General features: G+C 43.3%; 1 protein-coding gene across 1 annotated transcript in view; it reads right to left on the bottom strand.

Annotated features, from left to right (window-relative positions):
* Nucleotides 1-20,586, bottom strand: part of LOC138467325 (calpain-13-like) — a 662,439-nt gene that overhangs the window by 375,007 nt on the left and 266,846 nt on the right. Inside the window, exon 5 of the mRNA XM_069607301.1 lies at nucleotides 12,724-12,857. Within this exon, the coding sequence (XP_069463402.1) occupies nucleotides 12,724-12,857 (134 nt within the window). The remainder of the gene's footprint in view (nucleotides 1-12,723; nucleotides 12,858-20,586) is intronic.

Raw genomic sequence — 20,586 nt, forward strand, 5'->3', positions numbered from 1 at the left:
CAGTGATTGGTCCCCTAAAGCAGGCTATCGCTAGACCAATCTCCAGAAGACTTATGAGCTTTAAAAGAGTCTCACACCCCTTCAACAGAATACCTTCAGTTACTCAAGGATCATTTAGGGCCAAAGAGGCATTCTGGGAACTCTAACCTGGACTTCCTTTGAGACAGTTGCATTGTCCAAAGCACTCTGCCAGAGCTGAAGAGGAAGACATCAAAGAAAGAAGAATGATCTTTCCCCTAACCGCTCCCTGTGACTATCAGGAGTGGCCAGTGTTGTGGACCAGGACCCAGCCAACCAATATGCAATGGATCTTCTGTTCTAGAAGAGTAGACTCTGAAGTGGAGTATCCTGTCCTTGAGCACTATTTGCTAAGGCCTCAGAGTATTCCAGAGGGCCACACTAGCCATAGCTCCCTGTTTACCCAAACCCCGAATCAGAGGAAAGGGGCTGGTGCTGGTAGCTGCGTTCCACCAACCAGCTGAATGATTGCATTGCATCTCCATCAGCCCAACATGGTTTTGTGTCCTAGTAGAGCCCATCAACTGCCAGGGCTGAAGCATCTGCTCAATGGCAGAAACTGAACCAAATTGCTGGAGGGTGACTCACCGATCCTACCCTGAGGTTACCACATGGCTTGGTCCAGCTCGTCCGAGATCCACCCCTTTATTGCTTGCACCTCGATGCCCCCTTCATCACCACTTTGTGATCGCAGATGCGACCCGCTAGAGCATCACTCACCGACCTCTGCCAGTGGCTAGAGCAAGACTCGGCCACACCAACGTTGAAGCGTTATTGGGACCACCCCTACCTGTAGCACTTGAACCCCCACTGTTTGACCGCACTTGCTCCGGCTTGATGCCCGGTCCTCAGCGATCCCATGTGTCGGACTGAGCCTGATCATCTCTCAGCTTCAGATCCAACTGCAACACAGTTACCAAGATGCTGTACCCAGGTTTACACCATACTTCACCTCCAGGCCATTATTGAATACAACCTGAGAGGACATTGTGACACTGGGCATGACTTATACCTGTAGGCAGGTTGTGTGCCAATAATTTCAACATATACTCATAGTACAGTACATCCTATGTACTCTGTAGTGCAATACATGGGTTACTAATGTGCATTACTTACAAGGGGGTGACTGAACTACTAACAAGGGGGTGACTGTAGCATCAGGAACTGAAATGTGGGTGATTTTGAACCAAAGAGCTGAGCAGGGGTTAGATTGTGGCTGCAAGCCTGAAAATACTAACACTGCATCAGGTACATGAACAAATATGCTGGCTGTGGTTTGCCAGTTTCAGAGAATAAAGCAAAGAGTGAAAAGTCAATTTGCAAGTGAGATTCAGAGCTAGTGCTATGAGGTTGCGAATATGGGCCTTGAAGATGAATGCCCATTCTGAGCAACAACGATGAAGGAAGATTATCACGAGAAAGGGTCTTGAGTTTGAAGGAGGTAGCAGCTGACATCATCAGATAGGTGGGTACAAATGTTCAGAATCCATATGTAATATAGGAGAAAGTGATGGTTCTGGAGAAGGGCTTATAATGGTCTTTCAGTTGGAAGGAATGTTTTTTTGGGACATTTTGGGCTGTTCATGCTTGGCTGAAACTTTAACCCCGGGCCGAGCTCTAACAAACTCTGACTTCTAGCAAGGCCTATGACTGTTGATTGCCAGATCTTGAGAGATTTCAGGCTTACCAGGAAGCTTTTTTGCTACCCCTTTTTGCATGGAATATGAAAACTGAGCTGGCTTTTTCGGTGTGTTGCTTCAAACACAAACTGAATACTGAGACCTTGAAACTTGATGTGATCCATCTTTGATCTGACTGAATCTGGGTTGCTGGCAGCATGACAACATTCTGAGCAGCCAGTGTCCTGGGATTTTGTCAGCTGGGTGGAAGCTGGGGGCATCTGCTGAGTGGAGCCCAGACTGCAGACTGGCCTGAAGGACTGGGTTCACCAAAGTCTCAAGTGAAGTAGAGTGAGTATTAATAGGTACAAAATGAGCTGGAATCTATTGCTGGGGTAATCTGGCAAGGTGAGAAACTGACCCAGAAGACATAACTCCCTTTATTGCTTTGGTACCCAGAGATGGAGGTAGTTGCCTCAATCAAAATTGGTTCTTGGGGTTGTTCTGCTATGCAGGAGAGCCCAGTATATCTAATCTCATACTAACCTGACAGTAGCTAAAGGGCCAGGAGTAAATGAAGATTGAAGTTGTATCTATAATGCATTTGCTTTCATAGCGAATGTAGTAGCTGGGGTTTAAGGGCTGTGCTGAACCAAAGCACAAAGTGCTTTTCGTTTTTTATTTTTTATTTTCATGTAATCATTGGCAACATTTCTTTCCAAGGTTTCTATGCTCACCACTGCATCAGTTTTGAGGTTGTTTGATTGCATACATGTGCATTTTTTTCTGATGAATGAACATAAAAACGCCCAAGTGCAGAAAGGTGACAATGTGTGGTGGCTATTATTGTGACAGGTTTTATTGCACAACCAGTCCAATGCATACTTTTCCAGAACATGGGGTGCATCTGGCGCTTACAAACCCTTCTGGTGTCTATCCTAGCCCATGGAAAAGGGAAAGTGGCAGGGAATATATCTTGCATGACTATGCATTACCCTTGGTAAATGTTCCCTCTGGGTAGTTCTCGTGGATCATTGACTACAGCCAGCCCTTCTCTAATGCTTCTTATCCCCCTACCCTTAACCCATTAACCTTGGCCAAGGCTTTACAGTAAATACCAATGGACGTGACACAAGCACCACACTAGTACAAACAGTATCAGAGAATGGTGGAAATCCATGCAATGTGTATATGGCAACTGGCACTTAGCTTGTGCCCATACTGTAGATGGAGTGCCCCTACCCAAGGACCGAGAGATTTGAGAAACTGTGCATGGGTTATGGACTGCAGCCATGCTCCAAACACAATGGCTTAAGCCACTGCCTGCCAAGGCAGGAACTACAGTTGGAGCATTACCTGCAGTATTTACTGTATTGGCTGTCACCACAGCACCACAGCAACCATACAGCAGCTGGGACATTCCCAACACGTATGCCCCGAAACAGAATTCATGACCTTTGTACCCACCTACTATGGCTTAAAGAGACGACTGGTTTAGATTGCATCTCATAAGCACAATCTTAGTAGCTTCTTTCCCTCAAAGCATTAACACATGTATGATGTCATTGCTGGTGCCAGTTGTGAAGTCATGTGTGCTGTCATGCATAACATGATGAGCTGCGCATGACACAAATGAGCTGCCTTTGCCAACCATAATTGGTGAGTTTGCGAGGTTTTCTGCATCTTTGATATCCAGAATTACACTACCTGCATTGCTCACTAGTCAGCCTGTATTTCTGCAGTGGTTTTTAGCGTTTCTCTTCCAGCCACGCACCTGGCACTGTGACACTCTTCTGTATCTGCTGGGCAATACATTTGGCAGTGCCCTGGGCATATTCGCCCAAACTGTACTCCCAGCATGGCATTTAGAGAAATTAGAAATGTGAACATGCACAGATCCATTGCAATTGCAGGTACAGTGGTTACAACTCTGACATAACGATGGGAGCTTATTGTCCATAACTACACACTTTTCTGGTTATGAAAGCAAATCTTTGACATTGCTGCAGTGACCTTACACCTTGGAATCTGTTCTCATTCATGTCTAAAATTTCGAGATAACGTCAAGAGACAAATGAATGTAGCTGTTCATAGGAAGCAACACTAAAGACAGATTTGTTGTTCAGTGTCTTCACAATCGCTACGGACTTAAAATCTATACACACTCCGTAATTACAAAGAAAAGATAGAGACACACAACCAGTCCATAGGATGCAGCTGTAAAGGCTGATGAGAAGGTTACAGTTACAGGAAGCATAAAAGCGACTCCTCAATGTTAAGTGCTGCATTCATGCAATCCCAGCTTGGTATTCTTACATGTTTCACCATCCACACCTTCAAAGCTTGAGAACGGAAAAAAGAAAATGTGAAGTCTCTTGGATGCTATTACCCTTTTCTGGAAATAGAACCAACCTCATTAACATATCATCCCTCTACAAGAAATAAATACTTCTGGCTAAACAAGAAACCTACAACAAAATAATCCTGCAAGCAAACTCAAGCACAAAGGAATTATTTGTAATCTTAAAAGAACTAGAAACTCCAGTCCATGTGCCAGACAACTGTGTGAATGATAAAACGTGGTGCTCCAACATACAGCAAGCTTTATCTAACAAAGTTACCACCCTTCAGGATATGATTGCAACAAAAAAAACCTAACCAACCTAATATGGTCTCACCAGCCAGCACCCCCACGCCGTCTCATAAACCATCGCACCACTTTAGTTTTTCTACAATATCAATTCTCGAGGTCGAAAAAGTAATCCTTTCACTCAAATCTTCAAACTGCCAAGGTGATAAATGCCCACCCCAAATAATTTAGGATGCCGCAAGAGATTTGGCTCCCTTCATATCGAAGCTAATCAATGCATCATTCTCGTCAGGCACCATCCTGAGCAACCTTAAGGATTCTTGGGTACTCCCCCTCCTTAAAAAACAGACATTAGATCCAACTATACCTATCAACTACAGGCACATCACAACATTGCCATTTTTACTCAGAATCTTAGACAAGGTGGCCAATCTCCAAATAAAGGAGTATCTAGAACATAACCAGCTCCTAGGACCCTGCCAATCAGGATTCAGGCCTCAACATGTCACCGAAATGGCACTAATTGATCTTAAGGCCCAAATTGACGAGCTTAGGGACAAGGGGAAATCATCCCTGCTACTCCTCCTTGACCTTTCTGCTGAGTTCGACTTGGTGTCCCACAAGGTCCTATGCAATTACCTTGACTCAGCAGCCTACTTCTCTCAGGAGGCCATAGTTCGGATACAATTCTTTCTGAGTCATAGGACCATGAGAGTCTTGTCACCATCATCAGTGGCAGACCCCATTCCCATCACCTGTGGGGTGCTTGAGGCCTCCTGTGTCTCACACATTACGTATACTATATTTACTAAGCCCCTTTTCGATGATCTCCATCTTCTGGGTATCACCTACACTAACTATGCAGATGATACCCACATTCTCATTCATCTTACTGGGTATTATGACAAGGATTTGGCCTTGGTAAATAGAATTTACCTCGTCATTAAGGCATGGATGGTTGTCCATGGTCTATGCCTGAATGATGACAAAACTGAGTTCATCATTCTGGGTACCACCTCTAACCTTAATAAACCTGGCCCTAAATACACCTCCTTTAACATTGAGGGAAACTCCATTAAAGTCACCAAAGAGGTAAAAACACTAGGTTTTTACCTAGCTTCCACTCTCACCTTTGCCAAACAAGTTAACTCCATGGCCTCTGCCTCTGCATACACATGCAAACTAATTAGAGCTGGTAAACCATTCCTATTCAAGAATAGCTTTATCATCCTAGCCAGAGCTCTAATCTTGTCCAAATTGGACTATTTCTCCCTTTACATTGGTTCCAATAAGTATATAGTCAGTAGAATTCAGATGCTCCAGAATAATGCTGTTAGAGCAGCCTTGGGTATTGCAAGGAAAGAGCATAGCTCAGTGGTTAGGAGACAGAATAACTGGCTATCCACCAGTGACAAAATTCTGCTGAAAACTGCCTCGCTAATATACAATTGTCTAAACAACGCTGCACCCCGCTATCTCATAGAGAAATTCAATAGGAAATCCTCTAGCCGGCCCACTAGAACGGCCAACAGAAACTGTCTAAAGTCGTGGAAGCAGTTTCCCAGTTAAAGCTTGACAACTATAGAACTCCCTACCACCCTCCCTGAGAGCGGACCAAACCTACCTGAAATTCAGACAGAATCTCATCAATTGGCTTAAAGAAAATGACCACTAATGCACGATTGAACCCGTTACACCACATTTGGCCCTTCCAACACATGTACTGTAAATAGATATCAGAATGTCCAATTTATATCTAATCCTATCTTAAATTATGCATTGTTGCATTGTGCATTCTTACTGTATGTACATACCATTGCCCACACATGTTTGCCCATCTTTGTATACTACTTTGTAACCTAAGCTGGAAGTTATATTGTATCTTCTGTGCCCTGATACCCTTGGGTCTGGCGCGCATTACAAATAAACAAACAAACAAACGTTGACACCAATGCACCATTGAAAGCAAACATAAAAAATGCATTGCCTTATGTAACTCATAAACTGTTATTAAATAAACCGTTATACTCCATCTGCATTTTAAACAAATCAAAGTACAAAAAAGATACCAGGAGTTAGAAAAAACAGAATACAAAAACACACTTGACCTGGTCAAATCTGCTTCCCTAAGATGCACTCTTGTCCTCTTGTTGGACTATCGATTCTGATGTGACAAAGCTGGAGGCGACACATTCTGAGGTCTGATCTATTGGAATTGGAAGGTTCTCCCAATACATATCAGTACAACCTAAGAACAACTACAATATAGACCAAAAAACTTAAAACACCTCTTTATTAAACATAGAACTCTCGAACCGAGTTTCTCTATCTTGTCTCTCTATCTTGTCTCCCATCCTCTAGTCTTCCATCAAAAACAAACATCGTGATTTGTATCCATTGCATTAGAACATGAACACAATTAATGGTTCATGTGCTCCTCTGTTGTAAAGTGTATTCACACTCTTTGATGTATGTCCCACTACAGAACAATAATACAAATACATCAATGCATATAGTCTTGCCGAAGTGTTTGGAGTCTTGACACAAGAGGGAAGTGAATATGAAGAGTGACAAGAGAAAAAGCAACAAAATGAAAATACTAAAACACCTTGAGAAGCACACATGCTGCGGATATACAGGGACTTTTCAAACCCATCCAGTTACTGTATTTTCCTTGACATATAGGCACTCATTTTTCATACATATCTGGCACATCTAATGGGACAGCAAGTGGGCTGTGTGTAGTGCAAGATATTGCACAAGGTAACTGTAACACACTGAAACCTTTGAGACACCCCTTTGATTCTTTGTGTATACTGTGACCTCCTATACACACAATTCTGTTAGGATGCCTGTGCATTAGAAACGGACTATGGGCACAGGCCACCCTTACTCTGTGACCTGGTCAGAATTGGGTGTTTTTATGTGCACTAAAAGGTGACATTACTTTCAGATGACCTTTGGACATTAATGGAGTGAGGGATAATGTAGACATTCTATCATGAAATCCAAATCCTGATTTTGCATGAATCAGTATATTTACTTCAATGGTGCACATGTTTCATTGTTAGAGCGATGTTGTGTAAAATAAAAGGAGCACCAATGCAGTGTACATTATTTGCCTAGTGATTCAAGCATACACATCTCTTATCACAAACATATTTATCAAAACAAAAGATATGCGTTTGTTATTTTGTTCCGAAACTGCTCTTTAATTTTGTGCAAGGCAGGCTGTACTAGCTGGTGGTAGTTGCCACCTCCCCTTTTCTCAGAGCGGAATTTCAAAAGAATACAATGGCCCTCATTACAAGTCAGGCGCTGGACCATGGTGCTATTAGCACCATGGTCCATGCCGGATTCCGCCATGGTGGATGGCGGAATTACCGCCTCATTCCAAGGTGAGTGGGGCGGTAATTCCCCATTCACCATTTGCCCTTCCCCATTCCCATTTTTGCCCCATAGGGCATAATGGGGATGGGGAAGGCGCTAATTACGGCACCGTAAATTACGGTGCCGTAATTAGCACCAAGGTCGCTTAGCGCCTTGGACTTTAACGCCTGCAAAAAGCAGGCGTTAAAGTGTGAATCAGGCGTTAAGGGTTAACGGCGCCGACGGCGCCATTTAAACCCTTAACGCCTGACTTGTAATGAGGGCCAATATGTGTGTAGCAGACTGTCCATTTGGATTGATAACCTGTCAGAAAATAACTTATATGATTATTCTATGATTTGATACAGTTCTTTGCTCAGCAAGACAGGGTAACATTGTTATCATGACTACAATATATACCAGAACTGATCATTAGAAATACACATTTTCAAATTAAAAGAAATAGTCCATTTACAATGTTAGCATTTAATAATTGCCTCCTTTTTATAATAGCTGTTTTTGCAAAAAAAACACATTGTCCTCCCATCAAAATATGTATTCATTTTTCTCTGGTTGTGGAGTGGACAGCAGCACATGGGGTGGCTCTAGCAGATGCACAACACACTATATATTAGACTACATAGAAAGGTATAGCAAGCTATGGCCTGATTCTCAAAGGCGTGCACTGGAACTAATAAGGTGAAGTTCACGAGCATTTCAGATTTGCTCCTGCTTTCCCATACCTGATTCACAAAGCCTTAAACTGGAGCAAATCTGTACATGTGTGTAGCATGTCTGAGATGCTCAGGTGCAAATGGGATTCACAAAGATTCACTTAAAACATTGCAGAGATGTTTTTGGCATCTCCAGATTTGCTCTAGTTTTAACCCTTGAGAATGTTATGTTACGTTAATCTAACTTGTAACGTGCGCGTTCACCATAGGCATCTTGGCACGAGGATGTCTTAAGGTAATAGGAGGAAAGACATTTACTCAAAAACTGGATTGAAATAAGAACATTTTGAAGGACCTAGGAAATAAGAGGTGACAATCAATACTTATCAAGACGAAGGGCATCTCATTCCAAAGGGTGCTTGCGGCTATTAAAAAAGGACAGCCAGCAAGCAGAGCTCGGCGATATCTAGATGTCACCAGACGGCGATCTGAGCTGGATCTCAATGGACTCTCAGGAATCTAACGCAGACATTTCTCCTGAATATAGTCTGCGCCTTGATGATGGTAGGTGCAATGGCCTATACGCAGGGATTTAAACTTAATGCTGGCAGCCACTGGGAGCCAATACAAGGCCCTGTACACCGGGCTAATATGTTCCCCAAGAAGTGGAAGCCAGTGGATTAATCCACATGGTTGAGCAAGGTAGAGCACATTACAATAGTCAATATGGCTGTTAATCAAAGAAGCAATGACCACCAGTCAAAGAGGGTCTGGAAGAAAAGCAATACTTTGCGCAGGTTCCTCAAGGTAAAATGGCCAATTTTGCATACTGCGCTAATCTTTGAAGCCATCGAAAGAGAGGATGAAAATACCACACCCGGATTTTTTACCTCCTTCACCGGCCGAGGAACATTCCCTAAAGAAGAAGCCCAGTAAGAGGGAGAAAAGAAAGTAGAGTCAGAGATAGCACCGACCACCATGATCTCAGTCTTGCCCCCGTTCAGCTTCAGCCAATTGCGGTCCATCCAGCTCCTTACGGTCTCCATGCAAAGGCATAGCGCCTCAGACGACCCGCCCTGGTCAAGACTTAAACAGACCAGGATGAGGTGTAAGTAAGCAGGTTTAAATCTGACACGCTCACAGGCATCTCCTGATTTGCTGCAATGCAGGTGTAAGAGAATCAGTCACATAGATTGGGAAAGAGAGAATGAAAGGGAGACAAACGAAGAGTGGAGAGAGAGAGAGAGAGAGAGAGAGAGAGAGAGAGAGAGAGAGAGAACAAGTGAGCATCAGTGAGGGCAGGAGAGAGTGAGCTCGATCTGCAATTGCTACATTTGGTACAGCTAGTATTGTATAAATCAGGCGCGGTGAAACTAATAGCAGTATAAAAGTACAATGTGCATGTACACAAGCACATTGTATGAGTGCAAACTGCATTTTTGCATTTGCAGTTCATTAAGCTCAGGCAGAAATGCACTTGAACTGCATTTGTTCCGGTTGTAATTCCAATGTGTAGGTGGAAAAGTATAATCGTGCAAACTGCATTTGTGAGTGTGAAATTTACCATCTTACCATACCAAAACTCTCTACTATGACACACATATTGCGAAAAAGACGGTTGGGAACTCTGGGTAAATTGCCATTTTAGGTCGATTTCCTTTCAAGTAATTTGCAGCAAGCACACCAGCAGCGCACTATTTTGCTCGATCATACCATCCACACGAGACAGTAAATGCTGTGCACATTTACCAATTCAGTAGTTGTGGTGCACACACTATGTAAATACGAGAAAGATCAATAACACAAAGAGTGTGGGAAAGAAAGCAGTGCTCTGAAGATTGAATATTAGGAAGAGATAGAACAATATGACAAAGAGTATGGGAAAGAAAGCAAAGCTATGGAGATCAAACATGAGGAAGAAAAGAATATAACAAAGTGTGTGGGAAAGAAAGCAATGCACGAGAGTGAACACGAGGAAGAGATAGAACAATATAAAGAAGATTGTGGGATAGAGAGCAACGCTATTGAGAATGAACATGAGGAAGAGATAGAACAATACAATGAAGAGTGTGGGAAAGAAAGCAACCCTATCAAGAGTGAACACGAGGAAGAGATAGAACAATATGACGAAGAGTATGGGAAAGAAAGCAAAGCTATGGAGATCAAACATGAGGAAGAGAACAATATAACACAGTGTGGGAAAGAAAGCAATGCTCTCCAGATTGAACATGAGGAAGAGATAGAACAATAACACAAAGTGTGGGAAAGAAAGCAACGCTATGGGGATTGTTATATTGTTCTATCTCTTCCTTATGTTCAATCTCCATAGCGTTGCTTTCTTTCCCACACTTGGTGTTATTGTTCTATCTCTTCCTTATGTTCAAAGAGTGTGGGAAAGAAAGCAACGCTATGGAGATTGTTATATTGTTCTATCTCTTCCTTATGTTCAATCTCCATAGCGTTGCTTTCTTTCCCACACTTGGTGTTATTGTTCTATCTCTTCGTTATGTTCAAAGAGTGTGGGAAAGAAAGCAATGCTATGGAGAATGAAAATTAGGAAGAGATAAAACAATATATCGAAATGTGTGGGAAAGAAAGCAACTCTATTAAATAAATGCCCCATTTTTTTCATCTTTATTTATGGATCGGATATAAGTAAGACACCTATCCAACAAATGGTGTTTCAAGGCGCCACAAGACAAAAAAAGGGGGGACAAGAGAGAAAGATAACAATAACGATCCTACTAGGCCTTGTGACATTCAGATCGTGCAAGTGCAGTAACAAGAAGTGTGAGGGGGTGAGTGCCGGTTTGTGCAAAATGTAAAGTGCTAAGAAGGGAAGGGGAGTGCAGGGCAAGAGGAGAGAGTGCAAGTGAAAGGGAGTGTGCAGAAGGGGGGGCAGAAGGCCACAGGGGATAGGTGAGTGCAAAGGGGAGGCCAGGTGTATAAGTGACAAGGATTGCATGTGATGCAGGGGGTCAGGGTCTCATGTTAAGTGCCTGGAAGGGGGTTGGCTGGACAGGGGGCTGGTTCCAGGCATCCAGTCACTGTGGCACAAGGGGAGTTAGCAGGGGAGAAGGAGAAGGAAGGAAGACGCGAAAAGGAGTCTAACGGAGCTTCCGGAACTTAAGGAGAACCAGCTAAAGCCTTTTCATCCTAGGATCTTGAAGGTACGTTGTATGTGGATTCAATACCAAGCTTTGTCTTCCCCCTCATGCTTCATCCTTCTTTTCTCTCTTTCCATCATGCTTACACATGTGTTTTAACTGGACAAAGTGTCTTCCGAACATGTGGTTTCCACACTTCTTGTTTGCTCATCAATTCCACAATTCCAGGTAGTATACAACCTTTGTCATCCGGCACCCAACCCTCTCTTTTTCTGATGTGTCAGTGCACCTGGAGATCATGCACGCTATAGCGGTGCATGGTATGAATCCCAGTGGCATAAAATAACTATTACGAAAAGCTCTACTAACCAGTGTCTGTCATGCCTCAAAAATGTACGTTCACAATGGAAGGAGACTAACACAATTCAATCATGAGCTATGTGGAATCCGAGCATTGCTTTTTCCATGATCATGATTTTATTTCATAGCTGATGACCTCATAGTGAGGCTGTGCTTCACATTTTTTTTTTTAATTTCTCCACACGTTACGCTAATGCTCTCTGCAATAGCTGTCTGCAACTTCGGTTGACCCAATATTTTAGACTATGGGGCTCATTACAGGTTTCCCAGTGTCCCGTCAGTAATTCTGGCCGGATATCGGGAAACTGCCCCTGCCGTCTCCGGCGCCTGATATCCAGGTATTACCAGGATATTACGGGAAGTGGAGAGGGTGGTAAATTGCCATTCCATGCAGTCCCATAGTACTCCATGGGATGGGATTGCCGGAAATGACCGGCACTGGTAGTACTGGTGCTGGTCATTTGGGCATTTCTTTGCCATTAGCGGCCTGATCTATCGGCAGGTTTGGCCTGCCGATAGATCAGAGCCCCTACTGGCAAACTCAGTTTTCCCCTGGTCCGGTAAAAATGCTGGCAATTTTATCCAGCATTTTTACCACATTGGGGACCTCATAATTAGATCCTATGACTCCAATGATGCTTCACTATTGACTGTGATGGCTAGGGCTGATGGGATTTGTATTGCAATCAGTAGACACTATAATTGCAGGCCCTTTTTCTAAAGGAACTGGGGGAGACATGCTAATCCACAGTAGTGAAGGCCGCTCCTTACCAAATTTAAAAGAACAGCAAACTGGACATGGTAAGTAGAGGTAGGATGTCAATTGGGATGATTCTTGCCATTTTTAAAGCATCTGCCTCTCTGAGAGTGAGTAGCTGGATTATCTATTGCTCAACAAAATCTTTAAAAAGAAAAAAATGCAAATTAAATGCACACTTTGTGACAGGGTCTTTATTCCTTAGGACACAATGCGTTTATCTGCTTACTTGGCATAGGCCTTTTCTAACAGGGACGGCCAGAATTCATTGCTGCTTCGAGGCTGGACGGACATGTATCTTCCATTCACGAAAGGTATTTTGTCATCAATAACCACATCTACCCACTCTCCATACTGCCAGAACTGGGGAAAAAGAACAATTCATCAGTTAAGAAGTAAAATAACAGTACCTTTTAAGTTCAATAAATAAGGAGTGAAGACATTTTAACAAGAACAATGGTTTAAAGCATGCATTGCCAAAGACAATCGTGTTGGCCTTTGTATTGGAATTGTATAGGTATTTGACACGTTTTCACCATTTCCTAGGTATTGCCATTGTTTTTTGTTGTTGTTGTTTCTAATTCTTTATTTACATTTTCAAAGAAATAGTATACAACTAATACAAGATAACCAAAATGAAGAAATACATTGGAAATCGTTTCTGACCAAATTCTACCAGTCCCCCCCAAACCCTCCATCAGCTAAGAAACAATGCAAGGAATACAAGCCTAAAAACTTCTTCCAGATTTTATCAAAGCTCCCTATCTTTCTCATTCTCCTGTAGATTGTTCTCTCCATGTCTGCAAGCTTTGTAGATTTGTACATTGTATCAATCCAGTCTTTCACTAACGGTGTAACCTGGGACTTCCATCCACGCAGGCTTATTCTCTTACTTTTTATAGCCTCTCATTTTTTCTGAGATGTGTCAACTCGTCCATCAATTCACCACCTCCAAGTATCATAGTTTTGAAGCCAAGATCTAATATCTCTGTCAAGCACTTTCACGCATATCGTGCATACTTCCGACCAGAATCTACGCATTTGAGAACAGCTCCAAAGCATATGTTCCAGTGTACCAACTTCATGTATGCAACACCAACATCCATCCGAATCAGACATACCCCGTTTTTTCCAAACTCTCAGGACTCTAATACACTCTGTTTAGTATTTTATTTGCCTCGATAATTTCACCCAGATTCACAGAACAAAGATTCAAATTGGTACACATTATTTCACACATTTTGGACATAATAGTACAGCCCAATCTGCTACCCCATTCCTCCCTCAAACCATCATTCTCTCTGTAATTAGCAACAATTTGCTTGTAAATCCTACTAGCTATTGCCCCTTCTCTCTGCTTTGTCTTGGCAGTAAAAAGATCCATATCCAGAGCGCTGGTCCACTCTGCCTTCCCAATTATTCTTTTCAGCCGCCTGTAATCAGTGTTTGAAAATCCAGAAATATCCCATTTCGCTGTAAGATCTTCACATGAAAGCCACTTCCCATCCTTACTAAGGTCACTTATCCATTTCACCCCTCTGAGGTACCATTCTGTCAAAACAATGTCTTCCCGTTGTCTTTATTTTTAGGATTAAACCAGACAGAGGCATTAGGTGATTTCAAAGCATCAACCCCCAGTAAACCCGACATGTTTTTCCAAGTATCTCATATAAATTCAGTAACAGGGGTTTTCTTCCCTGCCAGATTTGCCGTCGACAAGATCGCCCTTGGGCTAAACGGGCCAGTAAGACTCATCTCAGCAATAGCCCATTTATCAGGTTTATCACTCAAAAATGGCACAAGGTATTGAGCAGACAAAGCAAAATGATATACGCGAAAATTTGGTACTCCAAGACCACCTTTATGCAGTAGAAGTTGAAGTTTCCACAGTTTAAGCCTGGGTGGCTTTTGGCCCCAAATAAAGGTCTGCACCAACCTGTCTAATTCTTTCCAATAATGTGGACTAACCCTCGGCAGTAACATGCCAAGTATATAATAATTTTTTGGGGGGAGAAGTCATCTTAAGGGCGTTCATTTTGCCGCAGAATGACAAATTCAAAAGCACCCATCGATCCAAATCCATCTTGACATCCCTGCAAACCCCCCTCAAGTTTTCATCCAGCATATTGTTGACCACGGGGGTTAGCCAGACACCCAAATAGCGTAATCTGTTCTCACACCATTGAAAGCTCAAGGCAGTGATCGAAGATTTATCACATGTAAAGGTTAAAGTCATGACCTCAGATTTCTCCCAATTTATTTTGTCGCTAGCAGCTGCATTAAACCTGGCCAAAAGATCCATCAAAGTGGGCAAGGAGTTCTCTAGATCCCATAAGATCATCAGGAGATCATCAGCACAAAACCAAATCCACTGCTCCATTCCCTGGTAGTTTACACCACTCAATCCCTGTTCGCACCGAAGCACAATGGCTAACGGTTCTATCGCAATAACAAACAAGAGCGGCGAAAGAGAGCAGCCATGTCTGGTACCCCTCTCCTGTTTAAAAGGTTCTGATTTCAGCCCGTTGGTCTTGACATCAGCTGTAGGTGCCACATATAGTAAAGCTATCCACGATGTAAAACTTTCTCCTAGGTTCATCTCACGTAGAACTGAGAACAAATACTCCCAATTTAGCCGATCAAAAGCCTTTTCGGCGACAAGTGAAAAGACAGCAATGTCATCAACACTATCCTGGGCTTGAAACATTGTCAGAATTAATTTACGCATTTGCTTGAAGTCCCCCGATAGTTTACAAACCCAAACTGGTTATCATGAATTAATATCAGCAGAAGATGTTCAAGGTTCATAGCCAAGACCTTTGCCAGAATCGTCTTGCTGGTATCGATCAGACTGATCGGGCGGTAGCTAGAAGTCAAGTTTCCATCTTTCCCTTTTTAAGGAGCACAGAAATAGTGGCGTGATTAGTTGTCTGAGGTAACAAGCCCTCACATTTTGAGGCAATGAGCATATCTCTCATAATTTCAAGGGCAGATGCTGGTAAAATTGATATATCTTTTTCAAGATTCATTGGATCTTCGTTAGACATTTTGGGGATGTTGAGGTTCTGAAAAAAGTTTTTCCCCCATGACAGTAAAACAAGGTAATTGCGATAGGGGTTAACATAATATTCTTTAGAAACATTATTGATCTCTTTCAGATTAAATGTGGTCAAGTCATGTGAGTTCTTGATCAATGTGATTGCTCCTTCAGACTTCATCATTCTCAGCCTGTATGCTAGCCAGCGATCACATTTCTCACCCTTCTATAATAAGAGCAGTTCACTCTATATAAATCCCACTGATAAATCCCACTGGGCCTTCTCTGTCAGATTAAAATCCATTTGCTTTCTCAATTTCCGTAGCTCTTTTTTCTTATCCTGGTTCCTATCGTCTGTCATCAAGTCTCTAGTAAGATCCAACATTTTCAAATGTAATTCCAGTCTTGCGTTTTCTGCTTTTTTCCTCTTACCGCTGGATAAACCAAGAATAATACCACTCATCGTACATTTAAATGCTTCCCAAACATTTTTTGCTCTTATTTCTTCTAAATGATTCTCCTCCACAAAGTGGTTCGCCGCAGAGACAATATTCTCAAGTATTTAATCATCATATAAAATTGAAGTATTCATTCTCCATGTAAATGTGTTGTACTGCCCAAAATTCAGTTTAAGAGTCATAGACACAGGATCATGATCCGTTATCAAGATATTCTCGATCTTGCGAGTTTGGTGTTTTTCAGTCATTCTCCCTCCTGTGAACAACATATCAATTTGTGAATATATTTCATGTGAGCCAGAATAGAGGCTATATTCCCTTATATCAGAATACTCTAAACTAATCCTTCAAGTCATGTTCCTCAAGTAAAATCTCCTCCTAGAATAATATTTGGAGAATCCAAATCCTGAACCATTTGAGACACTTTTCTGAAAAAGAATCCGTCATCTACAGAGGGAGCATATACATTACATAATGTCACCCCCTGGGGGAGATGGCGTGTTTGGAACCGCTGGAATAGAGGACCGCCATTGACCGTTCCATCACACTTCCATTTACGTCGTGTGCAGGTCTAGTCATTTTCTGCCTCGCGTCCGTCAGCGGTAGTTAAATCCAGTCACTTCCGGGTTACGGACGAGCTGCAACGTTCCTAGGTTTTCTCCTGTTGTTGCTATCACTTAATGTGTCTTTCTTGCGGTTTCGCCCGCTAGCCTGTTTTCCGCTACCCCTGTTTCCTTATTTTACTCCTGCTTTTCCCACTTTTTTCTGCTTCCGCTCCCTCTTGCCCGTTCCTCCCACTTCCCTTCCTCCTCTGGTCCTGTTCTGTTTTTCCCCTCCGTTCCTCTCTGCTATTTTGCTTACCTGTGTACCGGATACCCTTGCCTGCCTTCGGATTGCATTTGCTCTACGCTCTTGTGGTTTTCTGCTAATCAGTGTACCAGATAATCTTGCCTGCCTTCAGATTGCATCTGCTCTATGTATTTGTGACTTCTTGCTTGCCTGTGTACCGGAACCCTTGCCTGCCCTCGGACTTCTTATTCCTCTCGTTTTTGGTGTCAAGTGGTCTGTCCGTGTGTCGTAGACTGCCCTTCTCCAGCCCTTGGAAGCTATGTTTGGGTTTTTTTGTGCCTCTGGCTTTTTCCCCATATTTGACGACCATGGAGGATTGTCCACAGCCCTCCTATACGGTGGCACTGTGGCATCCTTCCGTGGACGTCCTTATCTACATGAAAAAAAGGAGAAACCCGGGAGTAAGGGGAGAAAGAAGCCAGAACCTAAGTGGAAGATTAAAGGTGAGGAGGAAGGGGAGGGAGGTGAGACGGAGTCCTCTTTTGAGGAAGAGGATATTTCAGACCCTTGTGACAGTTTGCAACGCCTGGAAACTAACATGGCTACTCCTCAGCAAATACAGGAACTGGTAGCCGCAGTCCAGAATCTTAACCTGGGGGTCCAGAATCTCAAGAGTGCTAACGCTACCCTACAGCAACGGATGACCGAGAGAGAACGACTTTCAACAGATTTGCCCCCGCTTCCTTTGGTGTTGGGCAAATTCAATGGCTCGCCCAAAAGGGTGAAAGAGTTTCTGGTTGCTTGTAACTTACATTTTTCATTTCGTGCTCAGACTTTTCCTCTGTGTTAGGGAGAATTCTCACTTATAGCTAATTTCCCTTACCTATAGAGTCCCCCAGCAGCTTTGCTGGATCTGAAGGGTTTATTTCTCTTTACATGCTAAGAGTGAGACTCTTTTTCCCACTCTTAGGCATTTTTGATATGTGTGTTCTAGGCTATATTTGTGTTTAATGCCTATGGGATTTTTTTCTCTCACCCATAGGAACCATCTGTATGCACATGTGTTACACAGCACCCTCTGTGCAGTGACACAGGGGTGTCGTAGCGACCCCCAAACATAGACTCCATACCCTGGGACTGACTACTGTCTCCCAGAGCATGTAAAGTCTCCATTGACTTTACTAGTCAAATCGTACGAACTTAACCGGTACAACCCATCTTACTATGGAGGTACTGAAAAGGGTTAATAGTTTTTCCCTTAGGTTCATTTTCGAGGGGGTACCTTAAAGTCCCGCTCTCTAAAGTTTCTGGCTGGTGGCAGTGGTTACTACCGAAAATATTCAACGCGAATATTTTCCTATGGGATTTTCCCATTGTTCGAGGCTAATACTTTCACTGACAGCCTCTAACATACCGCCGGTTTATTTTGTTATTAACTTTACTCCAGTAGGTTTTAATTGCCAGAAGTTTAATATAACTTCTTTCTCGAGTACATACTCCTAACCCAGGTCGGGGATCCTTTGTTCGCTCTTTTGGTGAGCTTCTTCCAAGAAGCCCTCCTTCGGCGCCTCTGAGTTTGGGGTGGGTCTGTTGTTTGGGAGGGGGAGTAGAACCCCTGGACAGAGTTGCCACAGCAACTCAGGTCGCACCCTAACCAGATAGGCTGGAGGGTCTCCCGCCAAGAAGACCACGCCACTGTGTGAGTGACAGCTAGGCTGTATGAATGGGTCTCTTTCTGCATAAAAGCAGGGTCCTGAGGACTGGAAGAGCAAGACGTCACCACTGGAACTACGGAACCGAAGGGGAGAGAAGCCACAGACATCTTCAGCATCTACACCACCGGTGAAGCCCTGCCGGATCGTCTCACCACTTTTCTTCCAAACGACGAGAGGAGATCTTCAGCAGAAGAGCCTCCTTCCCTTGAGCTGGTAGGGTCAACCAGTTCACCTATCACTTCCTCGGACCTGCCTTGGTCGAATCGACAGTGCCCCGCACTTGGAGACCAGATAGCCAGGCAGCTATCGACCCGGACCACAATTCAAAGGAGCATATCTTTTAAACTTCGTTTGGCAGCACCGGGGCTGGTTTCATCCCTGGGTAGTGCAATGACTTGAACCTTCCTCCACGACGAGAGCCTCTCTTCCTCTGCTGGACCCCTCGACCTGCAGGAACTACCAGGAACAACCACCACCGCCGGAGCCACTTCTTCATGTTTAAGGTACATTGTTCCACCAGGCTGCCCTTTTTCCGTGGTAGCCCTAAAGGTGTTTTAAATCCTTTATCTACCTGTGGGGTCGGCCGCCCACTCTCTTAACATTGTCTTTCGCCTAGCATCTACTTCTTCAATATTTTTCTACTAAAGACTTGACTGCAGCTACAAGAACATTTTTTGCTCCTAAACTCTTGGTCCTGTACCACTGACTCTGGCTCAGGCCTATTGACTCTGGCTGATTTGTTAGATCTGCTCTCGCTAGATTGGTTGTCAATGAGAAATGTGTTGATTCACCTAAATATTCTAAACCCCTCTTCCTTCCTACTGTTTTAACTTGTGTAGTGCTATTTTGCTCAGTTTTCATTCACTTATCTTTCTGCAAAAGTGTTACTGTGCATTACGTGTTCACAAAACCTCAGGGAAATGATACTAGAGTGTGTCTGAAGATATTTTGGTTTAACTTGTGCTGTCCCTCCCTTTCGGTAAATTGTTAGAGCGCCATTTGTAGTTGGTTTTCACTGTGTCGTTTTGCTCAGTTTTCACTCTACCGCAAACTTGTCTACAATTGAATAGGGAGTTGTATATACTTTTCCTTGTCTGAATTTTAACTTACTTTACCAACTGTGATTATGTGTTGACTTAGAAGTGTATAAAATAAATATATATTCTCTTTTTGATACAAAGCTTTGGCCAGTGTTTCCTTGTTCCATAGTACTGTGATACCTATTGTGTAAACCCTGAATACTGCTCATCTCCCTCTTGCCTATGCCACCCTCTCTGTAACGTCCTCTGACAGGACAGAAGACTCTCGCCTGATGATCATTTTAATGACTTTACATCTTGGAGGTTCCGAGATACAGTCCCAGGCCCTGCTTGATTGCGGAATGGCCGGGAATTTCATTGATACCCAGTGGGCAGAACAGTAGGGTTTAATCTGTATCGCCAAAAAAGACCAAAAGGTAGAGGGCATGGACAGTGAACCCTTAAGCTCAGGCCTGATTACCCATACCACAGAGGAACTCACCATGTCGATCCAATAACAATCAGAACGAGTCATCTTTGATATCATCCGGGCCGTGCACTTTCCTCTCATCCTTGGTATCGGCTGGTTACGCAAGCACAATCCCACGATTAATTGGACCAAGAACCTCCTAAGCTTCCATTCTTCTCTCTGTAAAGCCGAATGTCTACCTGAACCTAAGTTTGAGGCTGTAAAGACTGTGTGCAGCTCTGAGTCCAGAGTCGTTCATTGCTTACCAAACCATCTAAGGGACTACGCCAAAGTGGTCGTGGAGAAGATTCCCTTAGAGTTACCAACTCACAGACCAGAAGATTGCAGTATTGAACTTACTCCTGGAGCCCTGGTACCCTTTTGTCGCATGTTTCCTCTGTCATTGGAAGAGAAGCAATTTCTCAGGGAGTACTTGGATAACAATCTCAGCAATGAATTGATTCGTCCCTCGAAGTCACCAGCTGGAGCCTCGTTATTCTTCATTCCCAAAAAAGGGTCTCAAGAACTACGACCCTGTATTGATTACAGGCGCTTGAACAAAGTGACAATCAAAGATCGCTATCCCATGCCTCTTATAACAGAAA

This window comes from Ambystoma mexicanum, chromosome 4q (assembly GCF_040938575.1).
Source record: "Ambystoma mexicanum isolate Mex_15411 chromosome 4q, UKY_AmexF1_1, whole genome shotgun sequence".
Taxonomy (NCBI): Eukaryota; Metazoa; Chordata; class Amphibia; order Caudata; family Ambystomatidae; genus Ambystoma; species Ambystoma mexicanum.